The 19,641-nt window shown below is 38.8% G+C and overlaps 1 protein-coding gene and 1 long non-coding RNA gene across 4 annotated transcripts in view; both read left to right on the top strand.

Moving 5' to 3' along the window:
* Nucleotides 1–1,041, top strand: part of LOC133870130 (tRNA-specific adenosine deaminase TAD2-like) — a 38,413-nt gene extending 37,372 nt beyond the window's left edge. For 2 of the 3 annotated variants that reach the window (XM_062307186.1, XM_062307187.1), the window contains one exon: nucleotides 637–1,041. In XM_062307186.1, coding sequence (XP_062163170.1) covers nucleotides 637–680 — 44 coding nt within the window. In that variant the 3' untranslated portion in view covers nucleotides 681–1,041. The remainder of the gene's footprint in view (nucleotides 1–636) is intronic. The other variant, XR_009900640.1, reaches the window with a different exon arrangement.
* A 14,638-nt stretch (nucleotides 1,042–15,679) lies between these two features.
* LOC133871288 (uncharacterized) lies at nucleotides 15,680–18,951 on the top strand. Its single transcript, XR_009900841.1, has 5 exons — nucleotides 15,680–16,689; nucleotides 16,783–17,799; nucleotides 17,895–18,149; nucleotides 18,232–18,324; nucleotides 18,408–18,951. It is a non-coding gene; the product is annotated as an uncharacterized LOC133871288 (long non-coding RNA).
* The last annotated feature ends 690 nt before the right edge of the window (nucleotides 18,952–19,641 follow it).

The raw sequence follows: 19,641 nt of genomic DNA, 5'->3' as shown, positions 1-19,641 counted from the left end.
GTTCAACTAAATTTGGCCTTGTTTGGTGGGCAAGTATCATGTCTACTTTGGCATTTTGTATTTCTCCCAACCTCCCACCCCCCTCAAAAGGAGGGTGGGAGGGAGAATACTCATTGACATAGACATCATTGCTCTTTGTTACACTTAAACCTTAAGAACCTTGCTAAAAGGGACAAAAAAAGAAAGAAGACAAATTCTGATACTAGATTAGGCTATAAAGTTTCTTCGCATCTTTCAAGTAAGCCATGATCTCCTGGTGATTAAAAGTACAAAATCGAAAGAGAACGAAAGAACCGAAGGTCAGATCCTAGAAAGTATTATTTGAAGTGCAAATCTTAAGACGACTATGGCTTGCGAGCTGAAGTAATAGGGGAATTGCTTTAACCTTTATTTTCGATGAACTGTGCTGAAAGGTAATTGATTTTAGGAAGTTAGTTGTCTTCTATTAGGCCTTTCTTTGTGAATTCTTGTCAACTAATTTATGCCGCTCCTGGGAGGTTAAATTACCTTACACTTGTTAGATGTAGCAAACCTTGTGTGCTTAAGACAGTTTTGATATGTCAGATAAAACTAACATATTTGTTTAGCTCCAAAAATAATATAATCTAACTTATTATAATATTTGTTTTCTTTCAGCTCCAAAGCCTCACAGGCCTCTAGCTCACCAGGCAACGCATTGAATTGAATATGCACACCCACAATTTCTGGCAGAAAGTATTTTGAGTTCTAAAAGCATATATATATATATATATCAGCACGTGTCCTCTGTTTTTTAGTCTTTTATGGACTGATACTTGGACTTTGTAATATTTCTTCATTTTCTTGGGTCTAGGTCATGGGTTGATTACATATAGACAATCCCTTTGGGCTTTCAAAAGGCCTTACGGGCTGGGGGCCCATTTTGGTCTTTCTTGGTCCCAATCACTTGGGTCCAAAGTACAAAGCCCACTTAGCATTATTGGGCCAACCCAACTCTGCCCCTTAGACTTAAAGCCTATTTATGATCGCGTTCGAAAATAGAGCGTTTTTGTCTATAGAAAACTTTAGAAAAAAAATCTAATTTTTAAACTTCTCCAAAACTCCTCCAATTAGGGGTGTGCAAAACCCACCCGCACCCGCGAACCCGCCACGCCCCGCACCAACCCGCCCCGTCAATAATGGATATAAGACATTTCTAAAAAAGTGCGGGCCCTAAATATGCCAACCCGTGATTTATGGGGCGGGTTGCGGTATTAAATTTTTTCTCACCCGCACACCTGACCCGCCCCGTAATCCCTTTATACTTGTACCATCAAATTTTTTCCAAAAAAATTATAAGAATCATGACTGGGGGTGTGCCTTTGATTTCATCAAATTTTTTCCAAAAAAATTATAAGAGTCACGAATTGCCTAAATTGTGTACCTTTGATTTCATTCAATTCTACACTACATTTCATCTCTATTCTTATTCCATTCTTATATACACTTTCATCTCTACATTCTCACATACATTCAATCTACAATCACATAAAAGAATAAAAAAGTTTTTTATAGTTAGGTTTGTTGGTAATTCTGGTTCTTTTTTCTTGTTATTGTTTGCTGGTGAGGTTGATTCAATTGGGATTTTCAAATTTTAAATTTGGTTAACAAGATTGTGAATTATTTTTCTAGTTTTGGGCCCAAAAAAAAAAAAAAAAAAAAACCCGAACCCGCATGAACCAGCATGAACCTTTCCCGATCCGCACTATCCAAGGCCTAGCGGGTTGACCATTCACCATGCGGGTTGCAGATCTTGAGTTTCAAACCAGTTCACTGCGGGGCGGGTTGTGGAAAACATGTAAATCCGGCCAAATCCGGCCCGCGCTCACCCCTACCTCCAATCGACTATTAATACTGTTTAATATTGTGAACGTCTGCTATAATCCTGGTCCAACCTCAAAGCATAGTTCAGCCATTAATCAGATAAACACCTAATTCTGAAAATCAGCAACCATTCGGTTAAAACTCCTAACTCTAACAATTATCTCATCTCCAGAAATAAGCAATGAAACAATTCTAAGAACGGCAAAACATCAATACCATAAATAAGTAACGTCGTCCTTGTTACCTGATTTAGAAATAACCTTTTATTTATCATGTAGCATTTCTAACTTTCTTAAAAATTAACTAGGCCTCGATATAAGTGATGTATCCTGATCTATTCTCCATATTGTCATAATGTATTGGATAATAATTCCGATACATAAACACGATTTTAATCGAAGTGAATTTCAGAATGGCCTTAATTTCACATATTGTTCTCCAATAACAAACTCTCAAATTCCTTGACATCGAAATTCTTCCAACACCCAAGTCATATCATCTAATAGAAAATCACTTCAAGGATATGAACCTATCATCAAATCTTCAATCTTTGGCTGATGTCATGAAATCAATATTTAATTATTTTAAAAGCCTCAAACTCATAAATCAATTAACAAATCCTCAATTAAAACCTGTTAATCCATCATAACAAATCATTAAAAATAATTTCACGAAATCCTTAATCTAAACAGCCAAGATCCATAATTATCGCAATTACAACTCAATAGCCATACCAACTTAAATCCATCAAGAAGGCTAAGCATCAATTCAAAATCACTAACGACTAATCCTGCTAGCCAAAACAAATGCCAACTTATCCTCAAATTTATCACAACTGAAACTAGGGAATAAATCAAACCAAATAGAGGAAATTGGGAGCTTCCAAAATTAATCCAAATCAACAACTCAAATCAAGTATCATCCGATCATTCACTTAGGAATCCCTCCACAAATCCTTTATAACTATTCCTATGCTTGTCTTTGCTAGGGCATTAGTAACTTAACAAAGTGATCCAACTCATCTTATGTGTTGGAACAAGTGGTTCATATTTTTTTGGGCATAGAGAGAAGTTTGAGAGTACCAGTAAAGCTGCTAGTAAGCGACTGTCCGGACGGCCAGAAGAAGTGTTCGGACGCCTGCCAATGTCCGAACAGTTCAGCAGATGCAAACAACAGGGATTTGGTGTTCGCACAACCGCCCGGACAACCCAGTATACGTGACCCACTGAGAGCTCTTATTCGCACAAGTGTTAGGACGCAAATGCGGTGAAGTTCTTATGCTAGCGTCTGGAAGTTAGGGCTAAGCCGTCCGGATGTGTGTCTGGAGAAACACGGTTTATTGCTAGGTTTACTGAGATATTTTGGGGATAGTAGGGTTTCACTATATATATATGTTGTATTGTAACCCAAACTGGTTGAACAATTGAATATAGCTGCACTCACTCCTGTGGACGTAGGCAAATTGCCGAACCACGTTAAATCTGTATCTTACTTCTCTCTTACTTTCTTTTTGTTTTGATTTCATATTATTCATCATTGTTGTGCACGAGAATAACAGTTGGTATCAAAGTCAGGTTCATTATGATGACTGGGGTTGGCACATCTTATGCAAAATTCGACGTGATGAAGTTCGATGGAACATGCAACTTCGGGTTATGGCAGTAGTGTGTGATGTGTTCTTTTGTTTATCAAAATATATCAATAATAATAATTACCACTCGCAATAGGACGAATCTTTGTAGGATAAGGCTATAGAGAGGGTGTCGAACCTCAAGGACTGCAGAGGTATTGCTATCAAGTTTATGAAGATTAAATATAACTTAATTAAAAATATGTTTGAATTGATTTTGTTTTCTGAAAATAAATGCATAAAAGTAAAAGACATAAACTTAAAGATAGTAGGGATGAGATAAAGAAAAGGGAATTTAGCTGCTCTTCGTGGTGTTGGGATGGCCTCTTGCCATGTTCTTCTCCTCTTCAACTTGTCAGGCCTCCAAGAAGAATTTTCTGTCTAAATTTAATTAAGCATAAGCCCAAGCACCAAGCACACATTCTCTTGAAGCTTAGGGGTCTATTTATAGGGAGCACACAAATCCTAGAAGCCCTTGGAATTTCAGAAAAATCGCTCTTGAGTCTTCTTGTCCAAGTAGGAGATTGAAACTTCAATCCAAGTAGGAAAATGATTTCAAATTTGGCCAGACTTACGGTCTTTTATTGCAGGGCGATTTTGACATAGTAAATGTTCGAATTAAGGAAAAGCTATATCTGTCATATTTGTTTAGTTTTTTATTATCTTTCCAACGCCACCAATTTCATTGAAATCCAATAACTGACGCAAAATTTATGATCCAAACACTGAGACATTTGCATAATCTAAATATGAATCCAATTCGATTTTGACTCTTAGTGGAGAAATTTAGATTTAATCATTCTCTTGATTTGATTAAACTTAATCACATCATATAAGTCTTCTATTATGATTGGTTAAGCTTACTAATATCTTTTAGGTCTTCTCAAAGTGTGCTTTAAGCCCAAAATCAATGGAATTAATTGCATCTTTATTTAAAACCTGAAAACAATAAAACAACACAAAATTAAACAAATAACAATGCTACGGAATTAACATATATAAGTTAATGGGCTTGAATGTGCAACATTCGACGCTTATCAGTGTGTCAAGGATTTGTTGGTGCAACAAGAGATGGTGAAGGTGTTATATGGGACAAAACCAGATGATATGCCGGACATAGATTGGAAAGAGCTTGAGGCGAGAGCGTGGCTACCATTCGGCTTTGTTTAGGAGATGGCGTGATGTATCATGTCATGGACGAAGAATCCTCGGCGGTAGTTTGGTTGAAATTGGAAAGCTGATATATGTCCAAGTCGTTGACGAACAAGCTTTCTCTAAAGCAGGGGTTGTACTCGGATTTGAGCCAACACATCAACGTATTCAATCATATAATCAGTGATTTGAAGAGGGTTGATGTGAAGTTCGAAGACAGAGAGAAGGCGTTGATGCTGTTGAAATCACTCCCAGTTTCTAACACGTATGAAAATTTGTTTACGACTCTGACACGGGGGAAAGAGTCCTTGGAGTTAAAGGACATTACAGGAGCCCTGCTGGCTTTTGAAAAATATAGAGACTTCTAATTTACCGTTTGTGTGTGTGAACAATGTGTAACAAAATATCAAAGTGCAAAAATTAAATAAGACAGATATTTTGTTAACGAAGTGGAAACTCAATTAAGAGAAAAACCACTCAAGAGCAGCTAAATCCAGGAAGTTCACTATTCAGAAGACAAAGCAAGTAACAAAGCAGTAACACTCACATACCCCGATGCAGTGATCGTACCTTGCACTTTGACACATAACCCAATATAAACGCTTCCCAACTAGGTCTCCTACTTGAAGGAGTCTTCAATGGATTCATTTTCCCTAAGCTAGACTTCACAGGAACAATAACCACACACCGGGCAGCACTTAGAAAGCTAGCAAATTTTCACAATTTCTACTTACACACATTCTCTAAGCTCTAGAGAAAAAAACACTTGACCGGTTTAAAAATACAATTACGGTCCAAAAATAAAAATACTCTCCATTTTTTGTTTCAAAAGGACAAAAGGTAAACAGAGTATAGAAAAACAACAGTTATAAAAATTACAAATATCCAAAAACATGAATAAAAGTAAAAAGTTTCAAACAAGAGACAAGAAAACAACAAAAATGAATGATAACAATACTCAATCATCATCATCATCAACAAAAATGAGATATCAGGCAATACATGCAATATCTGAAAAGCTATTAAGAGAAAAAAATAAAAATTCTGCTTCTTCTCCCATAATATATATATATACATACATTTTATGAAAAGAAAAACATAAAAACAAAAACATGCTTTATGGTAAAGAACCAGAATCTAAACCCAGCATGTGTGGTAAGATCAAACATGTCCTCAGAGAGAGTGATTCAGAATTACAAAGACATAAAAGCAGTCGTCCGACGTGCTGTTTCTGTCATCCCCATCAAATATCTGCAGAAATGTTTTCTCAAGACAACAAGAGAATATATGGGGATAAAACAAATATGGTTCCTAAAAATGCAAAGCATGTGAACAGATATATGATAGGAAAAACCCAATGTAAGGCAAGCAAACCTAACATGCTATAGGATTAGGAACCAAAATTTTAGTTATGTGTGACCTCACCAACTAGGTGGGTCCATTCCCCCTCGAGGGGTGAGTGTCCTCATCCTTTCTGTCCCAATCCTACCTTTCCTGTGGTGATAGTTGACCGTCTTTTAACTGGTTTTCCATCCATCTTAGCAAGCTATGCATAAAACTACTGAAAAAGGGGCGGCCCTTCATAAGATGGGTATCTTTTGGGAGTCTTCAGAGTCTCCTTGTAGTGTCTTGATGTGTCCTTCTTTGGGATCCATTTTTGATTGGCAGGAACAAATCTCTGCTGTTGATGCTGATGCTGCGAAGCTTGATATCTTGCTGGAGGTCTAGTTCCTGATGGAGGGTGTCTTGATAGCTTCTTCTGACCTTGACGCTGAGGACACCTGGGTCGGATATGACCGCTTACATCACAATGATGGCATATGGGATGGCTTCTTTTGGTAGGAGGCTTCTTAATGATTTCAGCATCAACCGGTCCTTCTCCTCCAATGACAGCCTTTCCCTTATTCACACAGGCAGGTGGAGGCTCGGGGACTGTGGGCTTGACAAACAGTCTTTGAAGAAGAGGAGATATTAGAGATAGAAGCTACATACTTGAGTCTGGTCTTGTCAGTTGGGCACTTCTGAATAGATAGCATATGAGTGAGTTTCTCATTAGTGACCCTCTCTAACTGTAGCTGTGTCTCCAACAACTTTTCCTCTAGATCTTGAATCTTGAGCAGTAAGGAACTCTTCTTAGTCTGTAGGCTGTTCAGCTCATGCACATGTTGTTGGCGAATCTCTGTTAGCTTCAAGAACTTTATATAGAGGACTTTATAGGCCTTTTTGAGTTCTTCTCCGTTTTCTTGCTACGCTCTGAGTAGTAGGATTGGGAATCCTCCTAGTCTTCATGTGGAGCCACAAATGCTAGAAATTTCTGATCTTTATCAGGAGTTTCTTCTTATTCTTCTGACTCATCACTGAGACCTCCCCTTTAGTTTGCTTGAGATTCCCATAGTCAACCCGAATATGCCCAAAGCCTGAGCACTCAAAACATCTAGGACCTCTTGGATCCTTCTTCTCGCTCAGATTCTTGGCGGCCTTCTTCAGTCTTTCAGTGAACTTCTTGAATTTATCATTCTTCATTAATTTCCAAAAGTTTTTGGCCAGCATTGCCATTGCATCTTCTTCATTATCAGAGTCTTTCTCATATGAGACTTTGGCCTTCTTTTTAGATGCCTTGAGGGCAATTGCCTTTGTCTTCTTGACTGGAGGCAGGAAATACTCATAAGTTTGAAGAGATCTTACTAACTCTTCAATCTTCATTGACTCTAGGTCCTTGCTTTCTTCAATAGTTGTAAATTTGATCCTGAAACATTTTGGCAAAGACCTTAGAATCTTTCGGATGAGTTTTATACCAGAGACCATCTTCCCGAGACCCACCATTGAGTTCCTTAGGTCGTTGATTCTTGTGTAAAACTCATCGAATGTCTCATCCTCTAGCATTTTAATTTCTTCAAATCTAGAAATAAACATTTGGAGATTGACAAATTTAACAAGTTTGGTGCCCTCATAAGTTGTTTCTAAGATTTGTCATGCTTCTTGAGCGGATTCACAGTTTGAAATTCTTGCGAATTCAGATAGTGAAAGCGTTTGACATAGAGTATGGAGGGCTTTATTATTGGAAAGTCGCACGCTGGTTTGGGCAACTGTGAGTTCGTCAGTTGTATCCTCTGGTTTAATCCAACCAGATTCAACAATCTTCCAAACATCAATAGATTTTAAAAAGAAGGGCATACGAGCTTTCAATAGCCATAATTCGTGCCATCAAAGACAGTAACAAAATTAAGAGTTTGAGACATGGTAAAAAAATAGAAGTAAAAAAGATCACACTCAAGAATTTAATCTAATAGAGTGTATCTATCTTTAATATCAATTGAAAAATATAGACTTCTAATTTACCGTGTGTGTGTGTAAACAATATGTAACAAAATATCAAAGTGCGAAAATTAAATAAGACAGATATTTTGTTAACAAATTGAAAACTCAATTAAGAGAAATACCACTTCGAGACAGCCAAACCCAGGAATTTCATTATTCAGAAGACAAAACTAGTAACAGAGCAGTAACACTCACATATCCTGATGCAGCGATCGTACCTTAAACTCTAACACGTAACCCAATGTGCACGCTTTCCAACCTATTTTCCTACCTGAAGGGGACTTTAATGGATTCCATTACCTTAAGACTCTTCCCTAAGCTAGACTTCACACGAACAAGAACCACGCACAGGACAGCACTTAGAGAGCTAGCAAATTTTCACAATTTCTACCTACATACCCTCTCTAAGTTCTAGAGAATTCGATATCGAATTTTTGTAAATAATACATGCCTAGAGGCATCTATTTATAGGCTTAAAAGACCTAAATCGCCACTAATTCGGATTTCTCTAGGCGGCATTCTGATAGAGGCAGAGTGTTCGGACAGTGAACTATGCAACCGCCTTTCCATAACGTGCTTCACACGTTTCCATATTAAGGCCACGTTCGAATGTTGTTGCCTTACTGTCCGGACGGTTGCAAGTTGTCTTTCCCGATCCGTGTCTGCAAAGAAAATTTGGATTCTTCTCGAACACTGAAGAGTGTTTGGACGGTGTTGCCTTGACGTCCTGACGGATGCACGCTGAGCTGTCAGAATCTTCTCGACATAGGAGGGCATCCGGACGCTTCACTAGAACAAGGGATCTGACTTTTGCTGAGTTGGAAACTTCGCAAAATCTTCTTGGAACTCTGAAATTGCATTCTTGAAGCTTGTTACACTGAAACTTGTCATTATAAGGCCCTTTCCATATTAGAGAAATAAACTCTGAATATCTGAAAACTTTTAAAATAATATGGTATCCTTGTTAAGACAGCAACCTACAATATAATGTTTTTGTTAATAGAATGTAGCTAATAAAGTAACAAATTCTCTCTTTGGACATTCTGGGACAAAAAACACTTGACTGGTTTAAAAATATAATTCCGGTCCAAAAATAAAATTACTCATCCTTTTTGTCTCAAAAGGATAAAGTATAAATAGAGTATGGAAAAACCACAGTAATAAAAATTACAAATATCCAAAAACATGAATAAAAGTAAAAAGTCTCAAACAAGAGCCAAGAAAACAACAAAAATGAGTGATAACAATACTCAATCATCATCATCATTGAAAATTAAATATTGACTTTTAACAACCAAGTATATGTGTTTGTGTGTCACAAAATATCTTAAATGCGGAATATAAAGAAGACAAGATATTTGTTACGAAGTGGAAACTCTGTGAAGAGAAAAACCACTCTGGGGCAGTCAAACCCATGATATCCATTATATTGAAAACAAAGCTAGTTACAAGGCACTCGTACTCACATACCCCTATGCAGTTATCATACCTCTAACTCTGATACGAAGCCCATCGTGAACGCTTCCCAACCAAGTCTCCTACTTAAAGAGGTATTCAAGGGATTCCTTTACCTTATGGCCGATCCTTAAGATAGACTTCACATGAACTGTTGAACACACACCAGTAACGGCTTGAGAGTTAGCGGATCTTCGATTCTCCCTAAACACTCTCTCAAAGCACTATGGAATTCGATACAGAATTCATACAATTTACAAGCCTAGAGCCCTCTATTTATAGGCTTAAAGAAAACCTAAATCTGCTGAAAATCGGACTTTGGCTGTCGAGCGTCTGGACGGAAGGTAGCCACGTCTGGGCGGTCTTCTGCGATTGCCTTTCAGAAACAGCGCAATTCTATCCTTATCAGGTCCACGATCGGACGGCTTGGCTGAGCATCCAGACGGTCTTCGCTATAACTCTTTTCTGCGTTCAAACGGAACACTGGAATATTCTGAAATGTTGGACAGCGATCGGACGTGTTGCCACGTCGTCCGGACGACTTGTAGAAACTTCCTTAATAATGTCAACTTCTGAAATCCAACTCAGTGTAGAATAAAGATTGACATAGCATCCGGACGGTGTTGCTCTGTCATCCGGACGTCTTCAACATAGTCTGCTAGACACTGCGGGGCGTACGGAAGCCTTCAAAGGCTTGTCTTGACGGTTGCACAGGAACCGGTTGATTTGGGTTGGAATTTGTGAGGAATCTTCATGGACATCTTCTAGAAGCTTGTGATCAGTCACATGCTTTGAAATGAACATTGTTTGAACACATGAAGACTTTGAATATGAACCGATCCTGTTAATTTGCAACTGTTACATAAAGTATTTTTTGTCATCCAGAATGTAGCCAACATAAAATACTAACAAACTCTCCCTTTGACCATTCTGGGACAAAATTCTTAACCGGTTTGGAAATACATTCCCGGTTAAAAAACCAACCAAAAAAAGACCATAACAAAACCAAAATAAGAGAAAAGAACAAGTTGAGGTCTTTAACAAGAAATCAGCACACACATGTATCTAAACCTGTGAAAACAGTCAGATAGCTGGTAAAAAATACGCAAGCATATAGAAAAGAGTTAAGTAATCAATGAGCATAAATTTCTCGCAGACAGAACTTTTTTAATAGTAAACCTAATTTATGCAATGCGTGTGTGTGTGAAGGCTTTCTCAATAAGGTATGAAGTTCACTGATATGACTTAAATCACTCGGATTTCTAAAGAAGAGAGAAAATCAATGTTAGATTAGTCAAAAGTCAAACCTTATTTTACTAAGGCCTAGCCACCCTTATCTGATACATTCCCCCTAAGCTGCAACATTTTTCTTGTATTTCGTCCTTTAGTGACCGTCTATTTTCGCAATGATTTGGTCACTGACTGTTTCTTTAGGGACAAGATAAGAACATATTTATAGCATAAAAGCAGTGGATTTTTTTTTAATTATTATTTTTATCTATATTTATTCAGAATTGAATGCTTTTTATCACTTGGTTCTGCAACCTCAAAAGAATGCCAGAATTTATGGATTCTAGGTTCAACTAGCGAATTGGTCAATTTGACCATCTTAGCAAAAAAAATCTCTCATTTAGAATATCCAGAAGCTAAATCTCCCAGCCTCTGCAGTGGAAAGGGAAATTGAGGCTTGTTTCCGACTCATCCAAGCTACTAGATTAGTACCAACATAAAAACATCCGCCAGATGTGCTTTTCCTATCATCAGCATTTCTAGCCCAATCTGCATCAGAGTATCCTACAAGCACAAGATTTGTTTCTCGAGAAAAATATATATCATAATGAACAGTGGCATTTACATACCTGATGATGCACTTGACAGCAGTGAGATGAGATTCCTTAGGATTAGCTTGGAACCGAACACAAACTCCGACACTGAAAGCAATATCTGGTCGGCTTGCTGTCAGGTAGAGAAAACTGCTGATAATACTTCTGTGAAGAATATGATCTACTTGCTTGCCTGTTAGATCAGCACAAATCTTGACACTTGTGCTCATGGGAGTACGAGCATGGCTTTTCCCATCCAGACCAAACCGTTTTACTAGATCTTTTGGATATTTAGCTTGAGAAATAAAGATCCCTTCAGAGGTTTGTTTGACTTGCATCCCCAGAAAATAGGTCAACTCACCTATTATACTCATCTCAAAGTCTTGTTTCATTTCTTCAGCAAACTCATGGGCTTGAGAATCTAAGGTTGCTCCGAAGATGATATCATCCACATAGATTTGAGCAATGAGTTTGTGATTTCCTTGATTTCTGATGAAGAGAGTCTGATCTGCCTGTCCTCTTGTGAATCCTTTTTCCAGAAGATAAGTGGTTAATCTCTCATACCATGCCCGCGGAGCTTGCTTGAGACCATACAAGGCTTTCTTCAGCTTATAGACATGTTGTAGATAGTAAGGATCCATAAATCTTTTTGGTTGCTCCACATAAACATCTTCCTGAAGAATGCTATTTAGAAAGGCACTCTTGACATCCATCTGATAGAGCTTGAAACCTAGATGACAAGATATAGAGAGCAGAATTCTGATAGATTCAAGGCGAGCAACTGGGGCAAAAGATTCGTCAAAATCTATCCCTTTAATTTGAGTGTACCCTTGAGCAACAAGCCGTGATTTATTTCGGATCACCGTGCCATGTTCGTCTGATTTGTTCTTGAAAATCCACTTTGTGCCGATGATATTGTGATCAGACGATCTGGGAACCAGAGTCCAGACATCATTACGAGTGAACTGATGCAACTCATCATGCATAGCAGTAACCCAGCTGTCATCTTGCAATACTTCCTCCACTTTCTTTGGTTCAAATTGAGCTAGATAGCAATTGTAAGTCACTTGATTAGCAAACTTATTAGAGGGGTTGATTATTCTGCTTCTTAACAATCTACCTTCATTGAGATTCCCAAGAAGCTGCCTAGAGGGATGATTGAGCTTGACCCAAAAGGCGGGTTCAATTGAAGGATTTATCAGCTCTGTATCTTGATCTGATGTAGGATCAGTTTCCTCAGTAGGCATAGCATCAATTGAGTCAGGAAGAACATCTACTGCTGTAAGAGAGACATGAGGAGTAGATACAGGATCAACTGTTGAAGAGGAAGTCTCACTTACATTATCTGAGGGGGAAGGTAGTGCCTCTAGGGTGGACTGAGAAATCTCCCCCTTGCTATGTGCCCTAATATCATCATCAATGACTACATTGATGGACTCAATCACTGTTTCTGTTATGGTGTTATAGACCCTGTAGGCACGACTTTTGGTGGAGTATCCCCGAAATATGCCTTCATCACTTTTGGGATCAAACTTTCCCAAATTTTTCCTGTCTCGTAGAATATAGCATTTACTATCAAAAATCTGAAAATATTTAACAGTGGGTTTCTTACCTCGCCAAATCTCGTATGGAGTCTTGCTAGTTTCTGGCCTCAGGTAGACTCTATTGATGATATGACATGCAGTGTTGATAGCTTTTCCCCAAAAAACATTGAGCAAGATTTTTAGAATGAATCATTACTCGAGCCATCTCCTGTAAAACTCTGTTTTTTCGCTCCACAATCCCATTTTGTTGAGGAGTAATTGGAGAAGAAAACTCCTGCTGAATGCCATAAGAGTGACAGTATTCTTCAAATCGAGCATTCTCAAACTCTGCCATGATCACTGCGAATCCTCATGATGGGACAATTTTGCTCTATCTGATTTTTTTTGAACAACTGTTGAGCGGCTTCAAAAGCATCAGATTTTTCCCGAAGAAGAAGAGCCCAAGTGTACCGGGAATAGTCATTTACAATAACCAGATTATATTTCCTCCCACCGAGACTCGAGGTTTGGGTGGGACCTATGAGATCCATATGCATTAATTCTAACTTATGGGAAGTAAGAATACTTGATGTCTTCTTATGAGTAGCACGAGTTTGTTTTCCTAGCTGGCATGGACCACAAACTTCTTTCCTAGTGTCTTTCATTTTAGGAAGATCTTTGACAACTTCCTTGCTTGCAATCTTGAACATGTTAGTGAAGTTTAGATGACCCAACCGTTGATGCCATAGCTCACTTTCATCAATGGTAGCTTTATTACAGATGATCTGAGAATCTGAGGAGAGACCTGGAATGCCATAACAGTTGTCACTAGTTCTTCTCCTCCCATTAGCCACTTTCCATTGTTGTCAAAGATGTTGCATTCCTTTTTCGAGAATTGGACAACCAAGTCATCATCACACAATTGGCTAATGCTAAGAAGATTTGCCTTGAGACCTTCCATATATAGGGCCTTTTGAGATACTTCTATCCCTGGAATGTCAATATGCCCATTGCCAATCACCTTGGCCTGACTCCCATCTCCAAAAGTAATTCTTCCTCCTCTGCCCATTTGAATATCTTTGAGGAGTGCCCTGTCACCTGTCATATGTTTGGAGCAAGCACTATCCAAATACCACAAGCAAGTATCTAGGACTTTTAAAGCAGTATGAGCAACTAAACAGAGATTGTCACTTTTCTTAATCCAAAGGGATAATTACACTTAACCCCTCTGATTTATCCACGGTGTGGCGATTTACCTCCCAATGTACCAAAATTAGTACATGACCCCCTCGAACTTGCCAACGTGTGACAAAATCAACCTTCTGTCCAGTCGCCCGTTCGTTTGGACGGAAAGTCGGTCACGTGCAAGTCACGTGACCGTTTAAGATAGAAACCGTCCCCAAAATACCCCCGCCTCATCCAGTGCGTGCTTGCCTTAGACTTAGACAGTTTGTGCGTGAGGTCCCCACTTCCACTTAGCACGGCTGCTTTCGAAGGTTCTACACGAAGACTGACCCACCCACACCTAGTCGCCGAAATCCATACCGCTCAACTCTAAAAGGCGTTCATAATCGTTGTTAAAGAAAGGTTAGTGCTTTTTTAATGGAGAAAGTTTTTTTTGGGTAGGCGATTTGGGGGTTTTTGTTAATCTAGGGTTTCGGATTTGGGGGTTTTTGTTAATTTAGGGTTGTCGGCTTTGGGGTTTTTGTTAATGTTGTTTGTTTAGTCTCATTTTTAATGTAGAAATTGACTGCGATTTGGGTATAAAAAAATGTTAGGGTTTGTCGGGATTTGGGTTTCGGTCCATGTGTTTTATAATCATTCATGGTGATGGGAAGAAGTTTGCTTTGCACGTGGTCCCGATTTGTATCCTTTTTGGCTTTGTTTGTTGTCTGCCGAAAACCTAATTGGTTTGTTAAAGTGCATTGGGTTTGGTTTGTTAACTTTTTATGCATTGGGTCAATGTGGTTTGTTTTGTTTACTACTTTATATGCAGTGGGTCCCGATTGCAATTGATTTTGGAGCATTATTGGGTCCTTATTTAATATGTCTCTGCATTGGTTAATATGTATGTGTACCTATCAAAAAGAAATTGGTTAATATGTATGTGCATTGGGCCTTCATGCTTTTGAGTTGTGCTTTGCATATTAGTTGCAATGCCTTATTATAGTGGTCCTGATTGCAATTGATTTTGGAGCATTATTGGGTCCTTATTTAATATGTCTCTGCATTGGTTAATATGTATGTGTACCTATCAAAAAAAAAAATGGTTAATATGTTTGTGCATTGGGCCCTCATGCTTTTGAGTTGTGCTTTGCATATGAGTTGCAGTGTCTTATTATAGTGGTCCCCTTGTCCCATGCATAATATATTTTTTTGTTTGCATGTGTAGAATGAAGCTGGTCTTTGAGATAAATTATGTGGGTAGGTTTGACAGAAAATATGGATGTATTTATGTGGGGGGTCAAATGGATGTCCATCCGGATAACGTTGATCCTGATAATGTGTCATTTATCCTGATAGAGTCTATTGTGGGACAATATGGGTATAGTCCAAGTGATTTGATTTACTTTAGGGACCCTACTAAAGATCTAGTGGATGGTCTACAACTAGTATCCTCGGATTATGATGTAGCTTATATGGTTGCCAAACATGTGGTTACTCCTATTGTAGTCCTTTATATTGTTTCTTTCCAAAATGATGGAGGTAGGGATGGGGAAGATTGGGAAAATGATGAAGAGGGAGATGATGGAGGTAGGGTTGATTTAAATGATCCATGGTGGGATGATAAAATCAGTGATGATGACGATGTTTTTGAAGAAGATTATCTGGTGGATAGTGCTGGTCCCTCAACAATGCTAGAAACTGATGAAGGCGTGGAAGGTGATGGGGAGGATGGGGATGGTGATGATGGTATTGAGGTTGAGGGTGGGGGTGAGAGTGGGGTACTTTGGGTGATGGTGATGGCCAGAGTGAGCCATCTGGTATAAAAATGTCATCATTTAAAGATGTTGAGGTGGATGAAAATGACTCTGAGATTGGTAGAAGTGACATACTATTGTCACCACCTGTCAGTGATGAAGAGGATGGTGGGATTTCATCTCACCCTGATGTGGAGTTCCATGAAGTTGACATTGTCAATCCAAACCTGAAACTTAGAATGAAGTTCGCTAACATTCAACTATTTAGAGAAGTTGTTAAGCAATACAACGTGAGAAGGGGAAATGACATAAGGTTTGAGAAAAATGAAAGAGCCAAGTATGTAGAGATCCAGGTTGTGGTTATAGAGTCTATGGTAGATAGATGGCGACTGAGGTATCATTTGAAATAAGGTCCTTAAGACTTAAACATTCTTGTACTCGAGTATACAAGAGCTCAATTGTCAATTCGAGGTGGATAGCAGATAAACTTTATGATAAGTTTAAGGTTCAACCAGATATGCCACTGCGAGTGATACAAGATGAAGTCAAGAGGAAATGGAATGTTGAAGTCAGCAGGAGTCAAATGTATATATGGGTAGGAAGAAGGCAGAAAAGAAGATATACGGTGGTTTTGGTGAACAGTAAGGCAGGCTGTGGGATTACTATGAAACTTTAAGGCGTACTAACCCGGGTAGCTATGTAATGATGAAGGTTGAAAGACCAAACCCTAATTTGCCTACTAAGTTTCAGAGACTCTACTTGTCCCTTGCAGCCATGAAGAAAGGGTTCTTGGAAGGTTGTAGGCTTGTCATAGGCCTAGATGGGTGCTTTCTAAAAGGACCTTACAAGGGAATACTATTGGCTGTAATTGGTCGAGATGCCAACAACAACATGTACCCAATTACAATCGCCGTTGTAGAATCTGAGACAAAAGACCGTTGGACCTGATTCCTGGAGTGCCTTGTTCAGATCTTGGTCATCATGAGAGACACACTGCTCTTACATTCATTTCTGATCGGCAAAAGGTTAGTTATATTACTTGTACAATTTTACATATTACTTTTTGCTATTTGTTTTCTACATATAAACTTACCCGTTTGCACATTGGATTGATGTAGGGTCTTGTGCCAAGTTTTGATGTTGTTATGCCAATGGCGGATCACCGAATCTATGTAAGGCATTTGTATGCCAACTTTCGAGATAAAGGATTTCGGGGGGTGGCCTTGAAGGAATTGTTGTGGAAGGCAGCATCGTCTTATACTGAGGTTGACTTCAAATTTCAGATGAAAGAGATTAAGAAAGTCAATTCTGATGTCTTTGACTACCTAGACAAGATTGACCTCAACAGATGGTCAAGAGCATGGTTCAGCGACTATCCTAAATGTGACCTCCTTGTCAACAATATATGCGAGTGTTTCAACTCATACATCCTGAAGGCACGTGACAAGCCAATTCTGACAATGCTTGAGATGATTAGGAAGCAGCTCATGAGAAGGTACCAACTTAAAAGAGATGGCATCGCCAAATTGAAGGGCAAGTTGTGCCCTAGAATTGTTGAGAAGCTTGAGGCCATTGGTGAGGCTGCATCGGACTGCCTATCCTGTTTTGCTGGTGATGGCATATTTGAAGTAGAGTAGGGAAGAAGGCAATATGCTGTGGATTTGAGGAGGAGGACATGTGGTTGCAGAAAGTGGGAGGTGACTGGGATCCCATGTGCACATGCACATTCTGCCATAACATTTCATGGGCATAAACTAGAGGATTATGTAGATCCATGTTATAGCATTGAGATGTACAAGAAGGTTTATGCTCCCATCATATATCCAATGCCTAGTGAAGAACAATGGGTAAAGACCGCACATGATGTATTGGATCTGCCTAGATCAAGATCGATGCCAGGCAGACCTCGAAAGGCCAGAGTAAGAGGTCTTGATAAGTCGAGAGTTCTTCAGATTCCTTATAGAATGAGAAAGTTCGGATTGAAGGGTAGATGTGGGCTTTGCAAGCTGGTTGGACACAACAGCAGGACCTGTCCAAGGAAGAAGGAGCAGGCATTTAATTACAAGTAGCCCTCGATAGAAGTTGATTTGCCTACTCCACCCCCAGCTAGTTTGCCCACTCCACCCCCAACAAGTGTAAGTCTCACTAACCAATATAGTTGTATAATAGTTGATGTGCTATTTTATTTGGGTATTGTATTATTTGATGTGTTATTAATGTTGGTCTTCAGAGCCAAAGCGTTGGATGTAGCAATAGTACAAGGGGAGGTGCACAACCAGCCCCCAACAGTCGAAGGGGGGTGCACAATCAGCCCTCAAAAAAGTAGGCAATTCATTACAAGTAAAAAATTCAGGTTAATTACTTACTTGGGGATGATACTGATTAATCACATGTCTGTTTTGGTTCTTAGAAAGGTTTAAGGACAATAACTGGTGCTACACAGCAACCTACTGCCCCACCTATTGCAACAATTGAGAGAAATTTGGTACTTATCTTACTTTAGTTTAGTCTTTAAAATGCATCCTACTGTTTATTTATCAATATTTTATATTTGAAACTTATGGCAGGAAAATCATGTTGAACTTAGAGTGCCTAGCTCTAACAGGCACCCGCTAGCACCTAGACCACCTCCACCTATTACAACAGTTGAGAGAAATTTGGTACTTATCTTACTTTAAGTTTAGTTTTTAAAATGCATCCTATTGTTTATTTATCAATCTCTCATATTTGAAACTTATGACAGGAAAATCCTGTTAGACTTAGAGTGCCCAGCTGGAACAGGCAACCGCCAGCACCCAAACTATGCATACCAGTTAGAAGAGTGTCTAATCGAATCAGGGCCATGGTGCGGAGTGTTCCAATTGAAAATGCTCCACCTGTTTGGATTGACCTCACAGTTAGGACTAGTACTGATGGAGGAGAGAGAGTATTTGGGTTGACCCCAAGAACCCCACAAGTTGCAGAACATGGTGCGACGACAACATCCTTAACACCAGCAAAAGGAAAAAGGATTGCCCATACCATTGAAAAAGGATTACAGGTCATGGAGTCAAAACCGAAAAGAAAAAGACTAGAATGGAAGCATTGAAGTTTTTGATATTGGACATGTTTTTGTTTTTTGGAATATAATGGCATTTTGTATATAGGAAAGGGTTGGTGTAACACCTCGTATTTTAAGATATTAAATAAAATATCTTAAAATATGATTTAAGACCTAATAATAAGGCAAATGAATAAATATGAATATTTATGAAAATAAATATTCATTTATTAAGAAGCATTTATAGTTTGAGTTTAATAAAAGTTCAAACGGACCTTAAACTTTGGAATATTGGAAACAGGATCAAACGAACTCCGTTTTGGTTGATTCAAAAGCCAGAACGCTCGTCTCGAAGTTCTCTAGCTACCCTCCAAATTTCATAACTTTTGGATTCCATTTAGTACCCGAAAACATCCGTGAAAAATTGTACCTCTGAATAGGACGAAAATTCAGTTATGTAATTAATGGGCCCATTGTTTTGAATTCAGCCCAGCCCACATCCATTTTAATTCTACATCGTAAAGAACCCAGCCCAGCCTCCATGCACGTGGATATTGCCCAGTTTAATTACAAAGAGAATCAAGGCAATAGTTAGAACCAAACTACTCGTCTCTTAGAGATAGAAATTAATCATAATATTTTGAGAATCTCGACGACTTTGAGACCCTCGGTTCATCTTGCTCAGCACGTCTACCACCTGTAGACTTTCCCAACCGTCGATCAAATGCAACTAAGAGAGATCCTAACCATTGAAGCTTCTATAAAAGAGGTGCAGCCCCATTCGGATTCATGCCCAACCTCTTCTTCTTCCTCTGTTTTACTCTTTATTTCTCTGTTTTTCTTCCATGGCAGAAGCAGGAACTCTCCTTTCATTTTTCTGTCTTGGCCGGAAACTCAAAGAAAGGCAGTAGCAAACTCAGAAAAAAAAGAAGAAGAA

Source organism: Alnus glutinosa, chromosome 6, assembly GCF_958979055.1.
Source record: "Alnus glutinosa chromosome 6, dhAlnGlut1.1, whole genome shotgun sequence".
NCBI classification, from domain to species: domain Eukaryota; kingdom Viridiplantae; phylum Streptophyta; class Magnoliopsida; order Fagales; family Betulaceae; genus Alnus; species Alnus glutinosa.
This window is presented reverse-complemented; position numbering and strand designations above follow the sequence as displayed.